The 21,347-nt window shown below is 39.7% G+C and overlaps 1 protein-coding gene across 1 annotated transcript in view; it reads left to right on the forward strand.

Moving 5' to 3' along the window:
- LRRC9 (leucine rich repeat containing 9) overlaps positions 1-21,347 on the forward strand; it is a 94,953-nt gene that overhangs the window by 15,809 nt on the left and 57,797 nt on the right. Inside the window, exons 8-15 of the mRNA XM_063439500.1 lie at positions 238-393; positions 2,220-2,437; positions 4,583-4,714; positions 14,793-14,969; positions 15,165-15,282; positions 16,957-17,095; positions 18,126-18,272; positions 20,845-20,966. Coding sequence (XP_063295570.1) covers positions 238-393; positions 2,220-2,437; positions 4,583-4,714; positions 14,793-14,969; positions 15,165-15,282; positions 16,957-17,095; positions 18,126-18,272; positions 20,845-20,966 — 1,209 coding nt within the window. The remainder of the gene's footprint in view (positions 1-237; positions 394-2,219; positions 2,438-4,582; positions 4,715-14,792; positions 14,970-15,164; positions 15,283-16,956; positions 17,096-18,125; positions 18,273-20,844; positions 20,967-21,347) is intronic.

The following is a 21,347-nucleotide window of genomic DNA, read 5'->3' on the forward strand; positions in this document are numbered from 1 at the left end:
TCTTCCCATCACTTCCATTTTCTACGACAAACATTTTATATATAACTCACCCCAATACAGATACCCTGTGAATCCTTGTTTTATATAGTCCATCCAAAATTTGAATTTCATTCAGAAATCCAAACAATTATCACTTTAGTAAAAACCCTGTAAGTGCCTGAACTGTGCAGGTGATGTTTTAAATCAGCAGCTAATATAAACCTATTTTCTATAATAATACTGTGTTTTTGTTGAAAGTCCACAGTACTGAAAAAAATGATGTACTACAACATGCGTGTTAAGGCCATCCAAAGACAACAAGAGGAAGAGATTGAAAAAGTTAATCAAATCAAATACGCAGTGAAACGTTTACCAGAAGAACAAATGAAAGAACTTCAATTCATGGTGAAAAATGTAAGTTTTTTTTTTTTTTTAATAATTCTTTATTTATTATTGACATAAAGAATTGACATGCATAGGTATTTGACATTACGGTTACGGTAATTACAGTGTTAATATGAACAATTGGTGATCAAGTTTCACAACATGTTCGAATAACATAACATCTATCGCCATATGATTTATTTTACAGGATATTTGGGTGTCAGGTACTCATGTTTGGTTCTCTGGTAGTAGATCATAGGTCAATGTTGAGTTTATTTAAAAACAAAAAACAAAAGAAAAACTAAACAACATAACCGAAAAGAAAGTAATGATGAGTTTTAACTCCACACCTCTGGGTCTGAGCTATTTTTATGCTGACGGAGTTCTGTAGTTGCTTTGCCCCTGTCCTATCTCACTGTCGATGTGTTGTTTGTTTTTTAAGTAAGCAAAATTAGATGTGATCATGTGTTTTCTTGATCCCGAGTTCCAGTTCTACCTCGTACTGGAAATATAGCTCTTGTTGAAGCTCTGAGGATATGTTTTTGTAAGATACATTTATCCCTGGTCATCCATTGTAGAAACCTCTTTAGCTCCTGAAAGGGACTCGGTAGGCACCATAACTGCTTTGTTTAATTAAAGTGGTTATAGGTCTGGAGGTCCTTGGCACTGTCCTTCCATTCAGCGTTAAACCATTTTAAATGTTGTGCTGCTTGGGCTAACAATTGGGAAACATTAGCCTCAGTAGCAATGAGCAACCGTGATTGGCTGAGAATGTCAGCTGACCACATTCAGCCTATCACAGTGCGCACTGCTGATATGAATCGTTATGGCTAGAATGAAGTGTGTTATCTGTTTTATCCACACCTCCAGCCCGACGGCTATGGGAAGACAGGGTTTCTCATACAGTATTAAACTATTCAAAAACTATTTAACACTGAATGGAGGGGCGGCACCGAGGGACTCCAGGCACTATAACCACTTCAGTGAGATTAAATGTTTATAGTGCCTACAGCTAAAAGGTGCAGCAGGTTGCTGAGAGTTTGGGTTAGGCAAAAAATAAAATAGGATCACTCTTCTAAAATGCATGGAAAGCTTTGCAGAAAAGCCAGACTGGGAATGGGCAGTGTGGCTGCTATCCACTTTAAAGCAGTTTTATCCTCATGATTGATAGAACTTCTCTCTGGTGAGGGAGCGGCCTGTTTGTTACTGATGCTTGCTGTGCAAACACAGTAGCAGTAGTTTCTGGTTAATGTATGGACAAATTGATGGGCAACATGCAGTATGGAGGTCAGATGCTGCAGACAGTAAATCAGGTGATAAATCAATCTGGAATCCTGCAGCTTATACATTGTACATTGTTAACTTTACGGCAGAGTGTCAAAATAATTTGGGCTCCATCTTGCATATGTTTGGAGTGCCAAATATTAGATTAAAATAAGTAAATACAGAACAGAGCGAGTCTGCTCTCACATATCTTCCCTTATTCCATTTTGCCACTAATACTGAACAAGTTAATGTGCTGCCAATCAACATTATTACATTTTGTGTATTTTGTATATATGTGTATATGTAAATATGTAAGGGCTTTGTTATAATATGTTTATCCTTTTCAGGATTATTGGTTTGTTTTTAGTTTTTTTATATTGTATTTGAACTACCGGTATTCTATTTTTCCGTAATCCATTTTGGATCTTTACTCGTATTGCTTCTTCCTACTCTTGATTGATGTCTTACATTTTATTTGTTTGTTCAGATGTTATTAGTCACTTTTTTTGCTGTTGTTTCTATTGTCTTAATATTGTTCATTTTCGTAATGAACTTAATGTTGGAATTTCAGTTCTGTTTCTTTATTTCAGCTAGAAAACGAACTTCACTACCAGCAGTTATCCGGTAATATTCCGAGGAGAGCTCCTGTCTCACACGGCAGCTGTAAAAGTCAAGACGACATTGAAGAGTCCGTTCGCATGTCTCGGGAGGAAAGTGCGAGGAATGATTCAAATCTGAAGGAACAGATGTGCAAAAAAATAGATTCCCTAAAGGGAAGGATTCTATTCTGGACAGAGCGCCTCCAACAGTACGCAACGTTATTGGAGTATTCATAGTCAACACAACTAGAAATAAGATGAAACCGCAACTCTGTGCTATCATCAAACATTTATTGGCTTTTCTGTTACAGCAATTGTTTTCAACTCCATAGAACTGTGCTGTGTGTATATATATATATATATATAATGTGTGTGATATATATATGTCTAAAAGTAAACATATAGATTATTATTACCGGTACATACATTTATTACTAAAGTATAATGTTTCAAACCAAAATAAAAGTGTGCAAACATTATCCCTGAAACTGAAGAACTGAATTTAAAAAGAGTCATGGGACAGGCGCCATTAATCTTTATAGAGGTGGGTCATGCAGAATTTAAGCAACACGTTCTTGATAAGTTTATGGGCAAAAGCAGAGAATCGTGGGTCTTCCCTTAACACATATTTAGGTACACCTTAACTGGAACCAAAAAGAAAAAAACATTTTGGCCTCTGCCTGTGTTGTCTACTTGCTTTTTTTCTCGAAAGGCAAAGGCAGCACCACGACATTCTCATTTGAGTGGCCGTGTCACAGTCATCAAGACTCCCTCACTGGTACATGAAAACCCATTAATATAGGCACCTGATTTTAACCTCGATGTTCGCATGATGTCGATCTTGTCTTGTCGTAATCCTAAACAAAACAACAATTTAGCCTCAGGTTTCCTTTAGCAGATTCCACGGGTAAAATAGAGTAGCACATTTGTTAATGTGTCAGAAATACAAAGCATGAAACACTAGCACTTACTATAATGGTTAGGGCTATATAAAAGATTGCGTTGTAATTAAAACATGCTGAATGGGGTGTTCAAATGTCAAATAAGCCAGATGCAGACTTATTGTTGAAAACTTTAAAGCAAATATTTGTTTTCAATAATATACAATTGTAGGAGTAGAATATTATATTCAGGGGTTTCTCTAGAATAGCTTTGTAAGTCCCTTCAAAAATGGTTCATATATGTTTTTAACCCCTTAAGGACCAAACTTCTGGAATAAAAGGGAATCATGACATGTCACACATGTCATGTGTCCTTAAGGGGTTAAAGCAATGTGTAAGAAATTCTTACTCAGAACAGACAAAACCTTAATCTCAAGGTCACATTTCAGTTGATTTAAGCTCATTCGTGCAGTTTTAAAGAATTTCCTCAACTAATACTTATTACATTGGTCCCACTTACAAATGACAGTCCAGGTAATAAATGAAAGGCGATACGCAGGAAAGCAAAAAACAAGGCGCAAGAGTGTACTGAGAACGGACAGCAGCTGAAATAGCCTGCCCTTCGGTGGGTCCCCGCTCAGATCTCAAGCTGGTTTTAGCTCATCTTGTGCCATTACAGAGAGAACATATCTGAAGCATATCAGACTGGTCCCACCCATACGGACAGTCCAGATCCGAAATGCCAGCAAGTTCCCTCTGCACGAGAGATACAGCAACCCCAGAAAATCGTTTCAGCCTTGTTAGGCATCATCAGTGAGGCATAGCGTATATCTCTCTAGGCACTGTGAGCAAGGGGTCCACATCTGGATTACCCTTTAAACTTATGGATAGCAGAAAAAACAAGGTGCAAAAGTAATACACAATAACCCTTAAACTTTGTAGTTTCTTATAGTCTGTGAGTCAAAGACCTCCTCAATCAGAGCACACTTAATGCCCCCTAGGCATGCCGAACAAAGGTACCACTTTGGGGTTATCCTTTAATATTCAGCAAAAGATATTGTTTTTTTCACTGTGTGTCTCTCTTAAACTCTGTCCTATTTTAATAGCTTTCTGTATGGGTAGTTCCTAGTTTTAAGGAGAGATCATGTTTTAGTTCACATGGGCCATTAGAGTTCTATCATATTTATGTATCATACCAGTCCCAGAGGCTACCCAGAATGGAAATTCCAGGCAGGGCTCATTCAACATCTCCCGTAGTGGCTGACAACCTATTAATCAATTATAGTTTGATTGGTCTCGCTCAGCCATTACCAGGCCTTGTTATATATTCAGATACTTTTAGAACTATCTAGTTATTGATACATTGGCACATGTAAATACAGTTATCCAAGTACAAAAATAAAAGTTAATCTGTCTTTTTTTTTTTTCTTCTTCTTCTTCTTCTTCTTTTCTTATGTTTAATTCATGTGTTAGGATAGACCGTTTCTATGAGAACGAAGTTCTGAAGACAAAAGAGAGTTTTGATCTTTTGGTCCAGTTCCTTCAGACAGAGCTTGAGACCGTAGGGAATGTGCGCTTTGAAGAAGGTTCTCCATCAGATGCCTGGTAAGATTAATTTAGAACCATTCCTATTTAAGCTGAATAATTAGCCCAGTGTCTCCATCTGCTGTGAGTTAAAGAATGATGCATGATGGTTCTGAATAGCATGTTGCATGCTGATGTTTTGCAGGTGCTTTAATTGTACAAATTAGAATTGAAGATTATTTGCTTAAGTCGGAACTTCCATAAATTAGCTTTTTGCTGAAATGCATACTTACAAAGTCGTTTTCTAACTAGATAGACTTCCTGTCATCCATTCAGACAGAGTGCTGCGTTGGAAAATATTACTAAATGTCTCACATTCCCTGTCTGTCTGCTACTGGGGAATCTGCAGCTTGTGCTATATTCTGGCAGTGTTCTGTTAGTCCAGATTGCTGAATGGACCTTTGTGCAGCCTTGCTTTGTTAACCTGCAGCTGGTAGCCTGATTTGGTCTCTGGCTGAGTTTCTGAACACAAACAGAGGTCAACTGAGAAAACAGAGAAAAATGTTACATAGCCGGCTTTTTGTGGACTTGAGGAAATTTAGGCTATCAGAATACATATATACAGAAAGCCCAAAGGTGGTGCACAAGTTGGGAAATCAAAAGTGTTGAACTAGAATATCAAGCCTAAATCTGGTTACCAGCGAACAGTATACTCAAACAAGCCAAGTTAAGTAGCCAAATTTACATCAGTGAGCAAATTCACTCTAAAGGATCACAGGAATCAAGAAGGCCGTGATCCCCAGTGGTTCTGGGACTGAGCATGGCTGGAATTCAGTGTAGTTTGGCTGAGCCGGTAGAGATATGGCAGTATTTGTCTTGTAGTTTGGCTGAGCCTGTAGAGATATGGCAGTATTTGTTTTGTAGTTTGGCTGAGCCGGTAGAGATATGGCAGTATTTGTTTTGTAGTTTGGCTGAGCCGGTAGAGATATGGCATTATTTGTTTTGTAGTTTGGCTGAGCCGGTAGAGATATGGCAGTATTTGTTTTGTAGTTTGGCTGAGCCGGTAGAGATATGGCAGTATTTGTTTTGTAGTTTGGCTGAGCCGGTAGAGATATGGCAGTATTTGTTTTGTAGTTTGGCTGAGCCGGTAGAGATATGGCAGTATTTGTTTTGTAGTTTGGCTGAGCCGGTAGAGATATGGCAGTATTTGTTTTGTAGTTTGGCTGAGCCGGTAGAGATATGGCAGTATTTGTTTTGTAGTTTGGCTGAGCCGGTAGAGATATGGCAGTATTTGTTTTGTAGTTTGGCTGAGCCGGTAGAGATATGGCAGTATTTGTTTTGTAGTTTGGCTGAGCCGGTAGAGATATGGCAGTATTTGTTTTGTAGTTTGGCTGAGCCGGTAGAGATATGGCAGTATTTGTTTTGTAGTTTGGCTGAGCCGGTAGAGATATGGCAGTATTTGTTTTGTAGTTTGGCTGAGCCGGTAGAGATATGGCAGTATTTGTTTTGTAGTTTGGCTGAGCCGGTAGAGATATGGCAGTATTTGTTTTGTAGTTTGGCTGAGCCGGTAGAGATATGGCAGTATTTGTTTTGTAGTTTGACTGAGCCGGTAGAGATATGGCAGTATTTGTTTTGTAGTTTGGCTGAGCCTGTAGAGATATGGCAGTATTTGTTTTGTAGTTTGGCTGAGCCGGTAGAGATATGGCAGTATTTGGTTTGTAGTTTGGCTGAGCCGGTAGAGATATGGCAGTATTTGGTTTGTAGTTTGGCTGAGCCGGTAGAGATATGGCAGTATTTGGTTTGTAGTTTGGCTGAGCCGGTAGAGATATGGCAGTATTTGGTTTGTAGTTTGGCTGAGCCTGTAGAGATATGGCAGTATTTGTTTTGTAGTTTGGCTGAGCCGGTAGAGATATGGCAGTATTTGTTTTGTAGTTTGGCTGAGCCGGTAGAGATATGGCAGTATTTGTTTTGTAGTTTGGCTGAGCCTGTAGAGATATGGCCGTATTTGTCTTTCAGTTTGACTGAGCCGGTAGAGATATGGCAGTATTTGTTTTCTAGTTTGGCTGAGCCGGTAGAGATATGGCAGTATTTGTCTTGTAGTTTGGCTGAGCCGGTAGAGATATGGCAGTATTTGTTTTGTAGTTTGGCTGAGCCGGTAGAGATATGGCAGTATTTGTTTTGTAGTTTGGCTGAGCCGGTAGAGATATGGCAGTATTTGTTTTGTAGTTTGGCTGAGCCGGTAGAGATATGGCAGTATTTGTTTTGTAGTTTGGCTGAGCCTGTAGAGATATGGCAGTATTTGTCTTATAGTTTGGCTGAGCCTGTAGAGATATGGCAGTATTTGGTTTGTAGTTTGGCTGAGCCTGTAGAGATATGGCAGTATTTGTTTTGTAGTTTGGCTGAGCCTGTAGAGATATGGCAGTATTTGTTTTCTAGTTTGGCTGAGCCGGTAGAGATATGGCAGTATTTGTTTTGTAGTTTGGCTGAGCCGGTAGAGATATGGCAGTATTTGTTTTGTAGTTTGGCTGAGCCGGTAGAGATATGGCAGTATTTGTTTTGTAGTTTGGCTGAGCCGGTAGAGATATGGCAGTATTTGTTTTGTAGTTTGGCTGAGCCTGTAGAGATATGGCAGTATTTGTCTTGTAGTTTGGCTGAACCTGTAGAGATATGGCAGTATTTGGTTTGTAGTTTGGCTGAGCCTGTAGAGATATGGCAGTATTTGTTTTGTAGTTTGGCTGAGCCGGTAGAGATATGGCAGTATTTGTTTTGTAGTTTGGCTGAGCCGGTAGAGATATGGCAGTATTTGTTTTGTAGTTTGGCTGAGCCGGTAGAGATATGGCAGTATTTGGTTTGTAGTTTGGCTGAGCCGGTAGAGATATGGCAGTATGTGTTTTGTAGTTTGGCTGAGCCGGTAGAGATATGGCAGTATTTGTTTTGTAGTTTGGCTGAGCCTGTAGAGATATGGCAGTATTTGTTTTGTAGTTTGGCTGAGCCGGTAGAGATATGGCAGTATTTGGTTTGTAGTTTGGCTGAGCCGGTAGAGATATGGCAGTATTTGTTTTGTAGTTTGGCTGAGCCGGTAGAGATATGGCAGTATTTGTTTTGTAGTTTGGCTGAGCCGGTAGAGATATGGCAGTATTTGGTTTCTAGTTTGGCTGAGCCGGTAGAGATATGGCAGTATTTGTTTTGTAGTTTGGCTGAGCCGGTAGAGATATGGCAGTATTTGTTTTGTAGTTTGGCTGAGCCGGTAGAGATATGGCAGTATTTGTTTTGTAGTTTGGCTGAGCCGGTAGAGATATGGCAGTATTTGTTTTGTAGTTTGGCTGAGCCGGTAGAGATATGGCAGTATTTGTTTTGTAGTTTGGCTGAGCCGGTAGAGATATGGCAGTATTTGTTTTGTAGTTTGGCTGAGCCGGTAGAGATATGGCAGTATTTGTTTTGTAGTTTGGCTGAGCCGGTAGAGATATGGCAGTATTTGTTTTGTAGTTTGGCTGAGCCGGTAGAGATGTGGCAGTATTTGTTTTGTAGTTTGGCTGAGCCGGTAGAGATGTGGCAGTATTTGTTTTGTAGTTTGGCTGAGCCGGTAGAGATATGGCAGTATTTGTTTTGTAGTTTGGCTGAGCCGGTAGAGATATGGCAGTATTTGTTTTGTAGTTTGGCTGAGCCGGTAGAGATATGGCAGTATTTGTTTTGTAGTTTGGCTGAGCCTGTAGAGATATGGCAGTATTTGTTTTGTAGTTTGGCTGAGCCGGTAGAGATATGGCAGTATTTGGTTTGTAGTTTGGCTGAGCCGGTAGAGATATGGCAGTATTTGTTTTGTAGTTTGGCTGACCCGGTAGAGATATGGCAGTATTTGGTTTGTAGTTTGGCTGAGCCTGTAGAGATATGGCAGTATTTGTTTTGTAGTTTGGCTGAGCCGGTAGAGATATGGCAGTATTTGTTTTGTAGTTTGGCTCAGCCGGTAGAGATATGGCAGTATTTGTTTTGTAGTTTGGCTGAGCCGGTAGAGATATGGCAGTATTTGGTTTGTAGTTTGGCTGAGCCGGTAGAGATATGGCAGTATTTGTTTTGTAGTTTGGCTGAGCCTGTAGAGATATGGCAGTATTTGGTTTGTAGTTTGCCTGATCCTGTAGAGATATGGCAGTATTTGTTTTGTAGTTTGCCTGAGCCTGTAGAGATATGGCAGTATTTGTTTTGTAGTTTGGCTGAGCCGGTAGAGATATGGCAGTATTTGTTTTGTAGCTTGGCTGAGCCGGTAGAGATATGGCAGTATTTGTTTTGTAGTTGGGCTGAGCCGGTAGAGATATGGCAGTATTTGTTTTGTAGTTTGGCTGAGCCGGTAGAGATATGGCAGTATTTGTTTTGTAGTTTGGCTGAGCCTGTAGAGATATGGCAGTATTTGTTTTGTAGTTTGGCTGAGCCTGTAGAGATATGGCAGTATTTGTTTTGTAGTTTGGCTGAGCCGGTAGAGATGTGGCAGTATTTGTTTTGTAGTTTGGCTGAGCCGGTAGATATATGGCAGTATTTTTTTTGTAGTTTGGCTGAGCCGGTAGAGATATGGCAGTATTTGCTTTGTATTTTGGCTGAGCCGGTAGAGATATGGCAGTATTTGTTTTGTAGTTTGGCTGAGCCTGTAGAGATATGGCAGTATTTGTTTTGTAGTTTGGCTGAGCCGGTAGAGATATGGCAGTATTTGTTTTGTAGTTTGGCTGAGCCGGTAGAGATATGGTAGTATTTGTTTTGTAGTTTGGCTGAGCCGGTAGAGATATGGCAGTATTTGTTTTGTAGTTTGGCTGAGCCGGTAGAGATATGGCAGTATTTGTTTTGTAGTTTGGCTGAGCCGGTAGAGATATGGCAGTATTTGTTTTGTAGTTTGGCTGAGCCGGTAGAGATATGGCAGTATTTGTTTTGTAGTTTGGCTGAGCCGGTAGAGATATGGCAGTATTTGTTTTGTAGTTTGGCTTAGCCGGTAGAGATATGGCAGTATTTGTTTTGTAGTTTGGCTGAGCCGGTAGAGATATGGCAGTATTTGTTTTGTAGTTTGGCTGAGCCGGTAGAGATATGGCAGTATTTGTTTTCTAGTTTGGCTGAGCCGGTAGAGATATGGCAGTATTTGGTTTCTAGTTTGGCTGAGCCGGTAGAGATATGGCAGTATTTGGTTTCTAGTTTGGCTTAGCCGGTAGAGATATGGCAGTATTTGTTTTGTAGTTTGGCTGAGCCAGTAGAGATATGGCAGTATTTGTTTTGTAGTTTGGCTGAGCCGGTAGAGATATGGCAGTATTTGGTTTCTAGTTTGGCTGAGCCGGTAGAGATATGGCAGTATTTGTTTTCTAGTTTGGCTGAGCCGGTAGAGATATGGCAGTATTTGGTTTGTAGTTTGGCTGAGCCGGTAGAGATATGGCAGTATTTGTCTTGTAGTTTGGCTGAGCCGGTAGAGATATGGCAGTATTTGTTTTCTAGTTTGGCTGAGCCGGTAGAGATATGGCAGTATTTGTCTTGTAGTTTGGCTGAGCCGGTAGAGATATGGCAGTATTTGTTTTCTAGTTTGGCTGAGCCGGTAGAGATATGGCAGTATTTGTTTTGTAGTTTGGCTGAGCCGGTAGAGACATGGCAGTACTTGTTTTGTAGTTTGGCTGAGCCTGTAGAGATATGGCAGTACTTGTTTTGTAGTTTGGCTGAGCCTGTAGAGATATGGCAGTACTTGTTTTGTAGTTTGGCTGAGCCGGTAGAGATATGGCAGTATTTGTTTTGTAGTTTGGCTGAGCCGGTAGAGATATGGCAGTATTTGTTTTGTAGTTTGGCTGAGCCGGTAGAGATATGGCAGTATTTGTTTTGTAGTTTGGCTGAGCCTGTAGAGATATGGCAGTATTTGTCTTGTAGTTTGGCTGAGCCGGTAGAGATATGGCAGTATTTGTTTTGTAGTTTGGCTGAGCCTGTAGAGATATGGCAGTATTTGTTTTGTAGTTTGGCTGAGCCGGTAGAGATATGGCAGTATTTGTTTTGCAGTTTGCCTGAGCCGGTAGAGATATGGCAGTATTTGTTTTGTAGTTTGGCTGAGCCGGTAGAGATATGGCAGTATTTGTTTTGTAGTTTGGCTGAGCCGGTAGAGATATGGCAGTATTTGTTTTGTAGTTTGGCTGAGCCGGTAGAGATATGGCAGTATTTGTTTTGTAGTTTGGCTGAGCCGGTAGAGATATGGCCGTATTTGTCTTGTAGTTTGGCTGAGCCGGTAGAGATATGGCAGTATTTGTTTTGTAGTTTGGCTGAGCCGGTAGAGATATGGCAGTATTTGTTTTGTAGTTTGGCTGAGCCGGTAGAGATATGGCAGTATTTGGTTTGTAGTTTGGCTGAGCCGGTAGAGATGTGGCAGTATTTGTTTTATAGTTTGGCTGAGCCTGTAGAGATGTGGCAGTATTTGTCTTGTAGTTTGGCTGAGCCTGTAGAGATATGGCAGTATTTGTTTTATAGTTTGGCTGAGCCTGTAGAGATATGGCAGTACTTGTTTTGTAGTTTGGCTGAGCCGGTAGAGATGTGGCAGTATTTGTCTTGTAGTTTGGCTGAGCCGGTAGAGATATGGCAGTATTTGTTTTATAGTTTGGCTGAGCCTGTAGAGATATGGCAGTACTTGTTTTGTAGTTTGGCTGAGCCGGTAGAGATATGGCAGTATTTGTTTTGTAGTTTGGCTGAGCCGGTAGAGATATGGCAGTATTTGTTTTGTAGTTTGGCTGAGCCAGTAGAGATATGGCAGTATTTGTTTTGTAGTTTGGCTGAGCCGGTAGAGATATGGCAGTATTTGGTTTCTAGTTTGGCTGAGCCGGTAGAGATATGGCAGTATTTGGTTTGTAGTTTGGCTGAGCCGGTAGAGATATGGCAGTATTTGTCTTGTAGTTTGGCTGAGCCGGTAGAGATATGGCAGTATTTGGTTTCTAGTTTGGCTGAGCCGGTAGAGATATGGCAGTATTTGGTTTCTAGTTTGGCTGAGCCGGTAGAGATATGGCAGTATTTGGTTTGTAGTTTGGCTGAGCCGGTAGAGATATGGCAGTATTTGTTTTGTAGTTTGGCTGAGCCGGTAGAGATGTGGCAGTATTTGTTTTGTAGTTTGGCTGAGCCGGTAGAGATGTGGCAGTATTTGTTTTGTAGTTTGGCTGAGCCGGTAGAGATATGGCAGTATTTGTTTTGTAGTTTGGCTGAGCCGGTAGAGATATGGCAGTATTTGTTTTGTAGTTTGGCTGAGCCGGTAGAGATATGGCAGTATTTGTTTTGTAGTTTGGCTGAGCCAGTAGAGATATGGCAGTATTTGGTTTGTAGTTTGGCTGAGCCGGTAGAGATATGGCAGTATTTGTTTTGTAGTTTGGCTGAGCCGGTAGAGATATGGCAGTATTTGTTTTGTAGTTGGGCTGAGCCGGTAGAGATATGGCAGTATTTGTTTTGTAGTTTGGCTGAGCCTGTAGAGATATGGCAGTATTTGTTTTGTAGTTTGGCTGAGCCGGTAGAGATGTGGCAGTATTTGTTTTGTAGTTTGGCTGAGCCGGTAGATATATGGCAGTATTTTTTTTGTAGTTTGGCTGAGCCGGTAGAGATATGGCAGTATTTGTTTTGTAGTTTGGCTGAGCCTGTAGAGATATGGCAGTATTTGCTTTGTATTTTGGCTGAGCCGGTAGAGATATGGCAGTATTTGTTTTGTAGTTTGGCTGAGCCTGTAGAGATATGGCAGTATTTGTTTTGTAGTTTGGCTGAGCCGGTAGAGATATGGCAGTATTTGTTTTGTAGTTTGGCTGAGCCGGTAGAGATATGGTAGTATTTGTTTTGTAGTTTGGCTGAGCCGGTAGAGATATGGCAGTATTTGTTTTGTAGTTTGGCTGAGCCGGTAGAGATATGGCAGTATTTGTTTTGTAGTTTGGCTGAGCCGGTAGAGATATGGCAGTATTTGTTTTGTAGTTTGGCTGAGCCGGTAGAGATATGGCAGTATTTGTTTTGTAGTTTGGCTGAGCCGGTAGAGATATGGCAGTATTTGTTTTGTAGTTTGGCTGAGCCGGTAGAGATATGGCAGTATTTGTTTTGTAGTTTGGCTGAGCCGGTAGAGATATGGCAGTATTTGTTTTCTAGTTTGGCTGAGCCGGTAGAGATATGGCAGTATTTGGTTTCTAGTTTGGCTGAGCCGGTAGAGATATGGCAGTATTTGGTTTCTAGTTTGGCTGAGCCGGTAGAGAGATGGCAGTATTTGTTTTGTAGTTTGGCTGAGCCAGTAGAGATATGGCAGTATTTGTTTTGTAGTTTGGCTGAGCCGGTAGAGATATGGCAGTATTTGGTTTCTAGTTTGGCTGAGCCGGTAGAGATATGGCAGTATTTGTTTTCTAGTTTGGCTGAGCCGGTAGAGATATGGCAGTATTTGGTTTGTAGTTTGGCTGAGCCGGTAGAGATATGGCAGTATTTGTCTTGTAGTTTGGCTGAGCCGGTAGAGATTTGGCAGTATTTGTTTTCTAGTTTGGCTGAGCCGGTAGAGATATGGCAGTATTTGTCTTGTAGTTTGGCTGAGCCGGTAGAGATATGGCAGTATTTGTTTTCTAGTTTGGCTGAGCCGGTAGAGATATGGCAGTATTTGTTTTGTAGTTTGGCTGAGCCGGTAGAGATATGGCAGTACTTGTTTTGTAGTTTGGCTGAGCCTGTAGAGATATGGCAGTACTTGTTTTGTAGTTTGGCTGAGCCTGTAGAGATATGGCAGTATTTGTCTTGTAGTTTGGCTGAGCCGGTAGAGATATGGCAGTATTTGTTTTGTAGTTTGGCTGAGCCTGTAGAGATATGGCAGTATTTGTTTTGTAGTTTGGCTGAGCCGGTAGAGATATGGCAGTATTTGTTTTGCAGTTTGCCTGAGCCGGTAGAGATATGGCAGTATTTGTTTTGTAGTTTGGCTGAGCCGGTAGAGATATGGCAGTATTTGTTTTGTAGTTTGGCTGAGCCGGTAGAGATATGGCAGTATTTGTTTTGTAGTTTGGCTGAGCCGGTAGAGATATGGCAGTATTTGTTTTGTAGTTTGGCTGAGCCGGTAGAGATATGGCCGTATTTGTCTTGTAGTTTGGCTGAGCCGGTAGAGATATGGCAGTATTTGTTTTGTAGTTTGGCTGAGCCGGTAGAGATATGGCAGTATTTGTTTTGTAGTTTGGCTGAGCCGGTAGAGATATGGCAGTATTTGGTTTGTAGTTTGGCTGAGCCGGTAGAGATGTGGCAGTATTTGTTTTATAGTTTGGCTGAGCCTGTAGAGATGTGGCAGTATTTGTCTTGTAGTTTGGCTGAGCCTGTAGGGATATGGCAGTATTTGTTTTATAGTTTGGCTGAGCCTGTAGAGATATGGCAGTACTTGTTTTGTAGTTTGGCTGAGCCGGTAGAGATATGGCAGTATTTGTTTTGTAGTTTGGCTGAGCCGGTAGAGATATGGCAGTATTTGTTTTGTAGTTTGGCTGAGCCGGTAGAGATATGGCAGTATTTGTTTTGTAGTTTGGCTGAGCCTGTAGAGATATGGCAGTATTTGTTTTGTAGTTGGGCTGAGCCGGTAGAGATATGGCAGTATTTGTTTTGTAGTTTGGCTGAGCCGGTAGAGATATGGCAGTATTTGTTTTGTAGTTTGGCTGAGCCGGTAGAGATATGGCAGTATTTGTTTTGTAGTTTGGCTGAGCCGGTAGAGATATGGCAGTATTTGTTTTGTAGTTTGGCTGAGCCGGTAGAGATATGGCAGTATTTGTTTTGTAGTTTGGCTGAGCCGGTAGAGATATGGCAGTATTTGTTTTGTAGTTTGGCTGAGCCGGTAGAGATATGGCAGTATTTGTTTTGTAGTTTGGCTGAGCCGGTAGAGATATGGCAGTATTTGTTTTGTAGTTTGGCTGAGCCGGTAGAGATATGGCAGTATTTGTTTTGTAGTTTGGCTGAGCCGGTAGAGATATGGCAGTATTTGTTTTGTAGTTTGGCTGAGCCGGTAGAGATATGGCAGTATTTGTTTTGTAGTTTGGCTGAGCCGGTAGAGATATGGCAGTATTTGTTTTGTAGTTTGGCTGAGCCGGTAGAGATATGGCAGTATTTGTTTTGCATTGCAGCTGTACTGCTCCGTTTTGGCTCGGTTATGTGCTCTTGGTGTCAGTTGATGCTTCCTTTTTGTATTGATCCACAGGTTTAAATCTTGCTCTGATTTGATCTTATCACGATTTTGTGAAAGGGACTTTAAAGCTTTTGGTATCTCCCGCTTGAAAATAAACCGGATAGTTCGAGTGCACAATCGGATTCTTAGGAAACAATTTGAGGATAAATTGCAGTATTTGTTGGATCTTGAACAAACCGGATTCTCCAAGTAAGTCATTTTATTGTTAATTCTGTAAACAAAGTGAGGGGGAAAATCCAGTCCACAGCTAAACGTGATGGTTCAAGGGGAAAAGTTCCCAAAGCATCTTTGACAGATTCCAGTTGAGGTATTTCACACTGAGCTATGCCTCTGATATTCTACTATGATATAAATACGTTTTCTTCTACATTTTTTTTTTACAAGGAACTACAGAAAGATGATGGACTATCTTTTTAAAGTATTTTACCCCAAATCCCCTGTAAACAAGAAGGATCTGTTAAAATGTCTTCGGGACGGTTTCAGAACCACCAAACAATCAAAGGTAAAAACAAAAAAAGTCAGTATTGATATTCAAGGGGTTTTGTACAACTCTGTTTTATTAGATAAAGGATGACCTGGCTAATGCACATCACCTGTTCAAGTACTAAGCAGTAATCAGGCCATGTACTTAATGTATCCGAATACAGATCTGGGTGTAAACAAAAGCCAGGTCATTTCACAACTAGTACTGGAAAAGGGCTTAGCTCAAAGTATATATTCATGTGGTGCTAAAATAAAAACAAAGCTATAGTTATTTTACTTTATACACTTTAGCATTATGTTTATAAATGTGTGTCTCTTGAGCGGCCATTCGTTGAGATGCTGATAGTTAAGTTCTTTCATAGCTCATAGAGCAGGTTAATGCTGCAGGGGAGGGAAGGGTAGCGGGCTGTGCATGTTTAGTCTATAAGTGACCCCTAAGTATTTTGCTTTTGATGCACAGAGGGTGTACCAAGCACAGGGACATTAGTGCAGGCCAGGTCCACCTATTAATCTGGGCTTTTATTATCCCTCTTCTGCAGTATTTTTCTTCTGATACCGAATCAGAATTGAGGTAGTGTATGCAGCACAACAGAGAAGCTATTGAGTAAAAGCTGTATGATTGATACTGAAAGGGACAGTAGAGTCACTAAGACAGCTTTAGTTTAATGAAGTCGTTTTAATGTACAGATTATGTCCCTGCAGTCTCACTGTGCCTTTCTCTGCCATTTAGGAGTTAAATAAGGGCTGCAGGCACTATAACAACTTCTATAAACTCCCTGCAGATACCTCCTGTGCGTGATTAAAGTTTAATTTATAGAGCAGGAGATACAAACTTCTAAAGTAAGCTAACACCTGACTGAAAATGAAAACAATTATATTTTTTCATGCATGCTGTCAGTCACAGGCAGGGAAGGTGTGATTACGGCTACATGGACAGAAACAAAAGTGATTTAACTCCTAAATGGCAGTGAGACTTTAGAGGCATGATCTATACACTAAAACTGCTTCAATGAGCTAAACTTGTTTTAGTGAACATTGTATCCCTTTAATCTTTAGGCAACCAGTAGATGAACACTGTTGGGAGATAATGAACCAGTGAGGCGATATACATTAAAGCCTAGGAAACTGAATTTTCTGTAGTTTTCATGAGACACAACTATAACACATGAATGGTTTATGTTTTTAAATATATATTTTATATACTTTCTTTTATGCAACATTACTAATCCAGTATATTTGACCATTAGTTTACACTATAATAGGGAGACTTTCAACTTTGGGAATCTCTTGAATCTATTTGTTCCTACTTAATGCATGACAAACATCAACATTTTTTTGTTTAAAATCTTAAAGAATCAATATTACCCTTTCCTGTTATTACAATATGATAATTAAAGGTATTTTGCCAACAGCTCTATGAACACAGTAATATCCCTAAATTAGTGCAATAGTCTTTAACCCCTTAAGGACCAAACTTCTGGAATGAAAGGGAATCATGACATGTCAGACATGTCATGTGTCCTTAAGGGGTTAAAGAACAGATTGCCGTTTTTCAGAGGTTAACATTTTCTCACGTCTCCGGCACAGTTACTGAACATTAGCATGTACGTGGGCATAGTGTGTTGATGTTGATGTATTTGTTTTAATTCACCATTGTTTTAGTCTGTAATGTGTCATGTTATGTTTTACGCAGATGTATGAACAGAAACAAGACGAGCCTGTTCTGCTTTCCAACAGTATGGGTTTTTGTGAAGGCTCCAGATTAGAGTTTTTACGAAAGCAGGCAGTGACCAAGGAATCCAGATATTACGATCCAGAGCTCTTTAAATATGGTAACCTAATTACCCCACCACAAAAATGATACAATACATAATAAATGACATTTTCAACCCAACTGTACGCGTCAAGTGCCTTTCCCGTACTACCAACGAATGCAATTAAAATCTTCGTATTTTATTTAATCACTTCAGGATTTTTTTGGAATTGTGTCAAAAAGAGAACATGGTTCAGTAGACACATTTATTAGGAAATCTGTGAGCTACCACAGATAGATAAATAATACTTTGATATCATTCCTTATTTGGCTTAATTGTGACAACATCTATTTTAACAAAAGCACTTACGGAAGAACTTGCACATTATTGCAACTAGGCTGTTTTGAACTTCTAAAATTAGTAACATATAATTAACAGCATTTATTTTTTGCTAGCTGAAATATATTTATACGTTGCATGCTTGATTATTAAAGGGTACTTATGCTCCTTTATGAATTGGCTTAAAGGAACACTCCAAGCACCCTGACCTCTGAAGTGCATTGTATTTGTTATAGTACTTGACACTTTAATGATTACAGTACATGGAGTGTCCTTTTAAGATGCAATTGATGAAACTATTACTGTTGTGTGTTTTTGTTGTGTTTTTTTTTTTTGGTGGAAGTGACTTTCATGTTTAATATTTTGGGATAAACTTTTAAAATGATTTAAAATTTGGAAAAATATTTTAATATTTTTGAGATATTGATATCTTTTATATGTGATATTTGTTTTTTGAAATTTTAATATTTTGTAGTTTATCAAAGTTGCACATCATTCCTCACTTTAAAAGGTGTTTTAAATCTAGCATTGATCTCGTTTTGAGAACCAAATTGCTTTTTTTTGGTTTCATAATACTTGTCAATCACCACGAATATCCAGGTGTCCATGACATTCGATTTTAATGATTTACTTTCCATTAAAACGGTTTGTTTGAATGTCTGTTTAGTTGTATTATTACTATTATAATTTACAAATTGAAATACCGAAATTAAACATCACTTACATCATGGAATATTGTTTTTTGTTTTTTATTATTATTTTTCCATAGGTAGAGTTGTCATCTCCAAAGTTTTCATTGCAAACAGTGTTCAGGCATGTCCAAATCTTCCAATTATACCTGAGAATTATGAAACGGCAAATTCTGTCTTTAAACCACAAAACTATGAGAACAGTGATTTATATTCTCCGGGTGATGGTAAGTTTTTCCAAATAAAAAGGTAATTGTAATTTTGTTTGCAAAGATGTCAAATAGACTAACCATATATGTGTAGATATGGTTAGTTTGTTAGAAATTGAAACCTATCTTAGATCAAACAGCAGCTTCACACTTTTATCATACACCCCCAGCTCTGTGATACATAGAAAAACAAATCAAGAAAAGGAGTGGAGCTCTTACTAATGGTGGTGAGATGCAGGAATAATTATACCAAAAGTACTTTGCCGACCTTCTCTCCATATAATACATGAAAAAATAAAAGCATGTATCATGCAGATGTAGTGTAGTATAGATATATATTTTTTGTATTTTAAAATATACACTAAAACATGTTGAAATTGAAATAGATTTTAGCGCTTACAGTGCCAGCAATCTGTCATAACAACTAAGAAGTAACCGTTCTTGAGGTTACAGCCCCTGTCTTCTTAAGGTCTTTGTTCTTTAAGTGTGTCTCTCATTTCAGCATATGAAATGTAGCGGCTGTCTTTAACCCTTTAAGGTAAGCATTGCCATTTCTGCAAAAAGGCAATTTTGTACCTTGATTGGTTAAAATGATTAAATTTTCATTTGAATCTGTTTTATCTTGTTCTATGAGTGCTCGATCTAAGGCTTCACTGTAGATTGCTTGACCCCTTGACTGTACTTCATAAACGGTGGACCCATATTCTAATGCATTTTATCTTTTAAATATCCTCTTATGGAAACATGGTTATTCTGACGACCATGCATAGATCTTTAGAAATGGCACATTTTGTACCTGTCCCTAAACTGCCCTGAATTGGAAAGATCTTTGTTAAAAAAAAAAAAAAGTGGTTAGGGCATGGAATACCCCAGAAGATTATTTAACTTTCTCTCACTTACTTTCTTTACTATACTTGCTTGTCTTTTCTCCACCATTTCCGTCCTTTTCTGCTTCTCTTCCCTTTTGAACTTGCAGTGTTCACAGTTTCACTTGATTGCATTTATCTATTATGCTGCCCTTTGCATTTCGCAGTCATCCTAGAGAAACAAACAGATCATACAGAGAAGAGGAGAATTGTTTTTATTTATCGTCATTTGCATTGTGTGCCCTGGCTGTGCCAGGCTTGAGCTGATCTTGGATGTAATTTCTATATCTTTAAGGAGACACTCTAAGCAACAAGAAGAATGTTAGCTTAATGAAGTGGCTGTGGTGTGTAGATTGTGCCCCTGCAGTCTCAGAGCTCCATTATCTTGTAGATTGTAAGCTTTTTATTTATTTTTATTTTTTTCTGTTATTTTATCCTTTTTGTTTTTATCTGTTGTTGGTGTAAATTATTTGATTGCCATCTATATTTTTGTATGCACTGTGATTATTTGCTCATAATAAATGTTCCTTTATTAAGTTCTGCCTTTGTTTGGTAAAGAGTCACATTACCTGAAGAGACTAATTAGTGTTTTGCAATTACATAGATATTGTGGTAAGTTAAATTTGGTGGGTTTTTATTATTAAGTTACCAGGGGGACCATGGCACCCCATTTATAAATTGACTTGGTGGTGGCAGCGTTAAAATAGTAATATTTATATTATTGTGCTTAAGTGTGGGTGGTGTTAAGGGGGATTTTATTATTATTTCTGGCCTAGTGCAGACAAATAGTGAACTTTAAAACCCTTTCACCACCACAACTACGTCATGCACACTCTTGAAGTAGGGTGCTTTCGTGACACTAAGCCTTCTGCAGAGGGACGGAGGATTCAGATGGTAGTGTCCACTTCTCAAGGGTAATCTTCTGCCTGCGTGGGCGATGTGAGGCAGTTAAGCCTCGTTTGGCTCTCGGTCCTGGTGGGTTAGTAACAGGTTGCTTGGGTTGGTTACGCCGATTGCCCTGAAGTGGCCCCTCCGGTTGTACACGTCTCTGGTCTCTCATTTCCAGCTAAGAGTGCATGTGTGTGGGGGGGGAGTTACAGGGCCGTCACTGTCCAATATGGAAAGTTGCGCCGCGTACCAGGAGATCAGACGCTTCTCCCGGCCTTCCGTGCCACTATCTCAGTAGGCCTCTGACTCGGACTTGTGTGGTATGCGTGAAATCTCTCGGTTTCAGCCTCAGAAGAGTGTGTCGTGTTGCACAGATGTCAACCGGTAGATCAAGATTATTGTAAGCAGGGATTTTTGCATATAATTGCTTGCTCTCTACTTGAGTCTGGGGAGCTACAGGAAACCACGTCCAGCCATGTTAGATGTCAGGCCCCGCCCCCCGATTGTAAGCTTTTTTTTTTTTTGATCAGGGCTTTATTAACCCCTTGTCTCTGTTATATACTGTAGGTAAATTACTTGTCAAATATTCCGCTTCTATAATGTAAAGCGCTACAGAATATGTTGGTGCTACAGAAATGCTCATAATAATGTACAACACCTCCAGAATCATTTTACATGTTTAAGACATTTCCTATATTTTTTAATTTTGTAGTGTTTTTTTTTTTTTTTTTTTTTTATCAGCAGCAACAAAATAGGTTTCGAATATTCCTTTTTTTTTCTGTTTTTTTTTTTTTGTTTTTTTTTTTTACTCAAATTTACTGTTATTTTTCTTGTAGGAATCTGCTTCTCAAAAGAACACAGAAATTGTGAGTGCCGTCTACGACAGTGCGAATGGTTTGTGTTTGATCCTGAACTAGTTCTGCCAGAATACGTCATTGAGTTTGAATATGTCCCTATGGTACGTCATGGGGTGGTGGGGGGTAGGAAAAAGTCTGAACATTTCACTATGAAAATAGTGTGAAGCTTGTGTGATGTTTTTGGAGCAGACATACAGAGATAGTCAGTGAGGGGACTGTAAATAACTGCTTCAAGAAGTTGTTGTGGTTCCAGGAGGCCCCCTGGCCACGTGTACCTTAGGGGGTTAAATTGTTCTCGAATGATTTAGCCACGAAGTGTGCTTCCAGCGCAATCTGCAGGTCTCCCAGGCAGCATTCAACTTCTGAATCTCAGTTTTAGGAAGTGCGGAGTGCTGCTGGGCAGGGGCACCGATGATTGATTGGTATCAGTTGATACTCTAAGCCAATCAGTAGCTCCCCAATGATTCATAAACAAGAGGCAC

This window comes from Pelobates fuscus, chromosome 13 (genome assembly GCF_036172605.1).
Source record: "Pelobates fuscus isolate aPelFus1 chromosome 13, aPelFus1.pri, whole genome shotgun sequence".
NCBI lineage: Eukaryota > Metazoa > Chordata > Amphibia > Anura > Pelobatidae > Pelobates > Pelobates fuscus.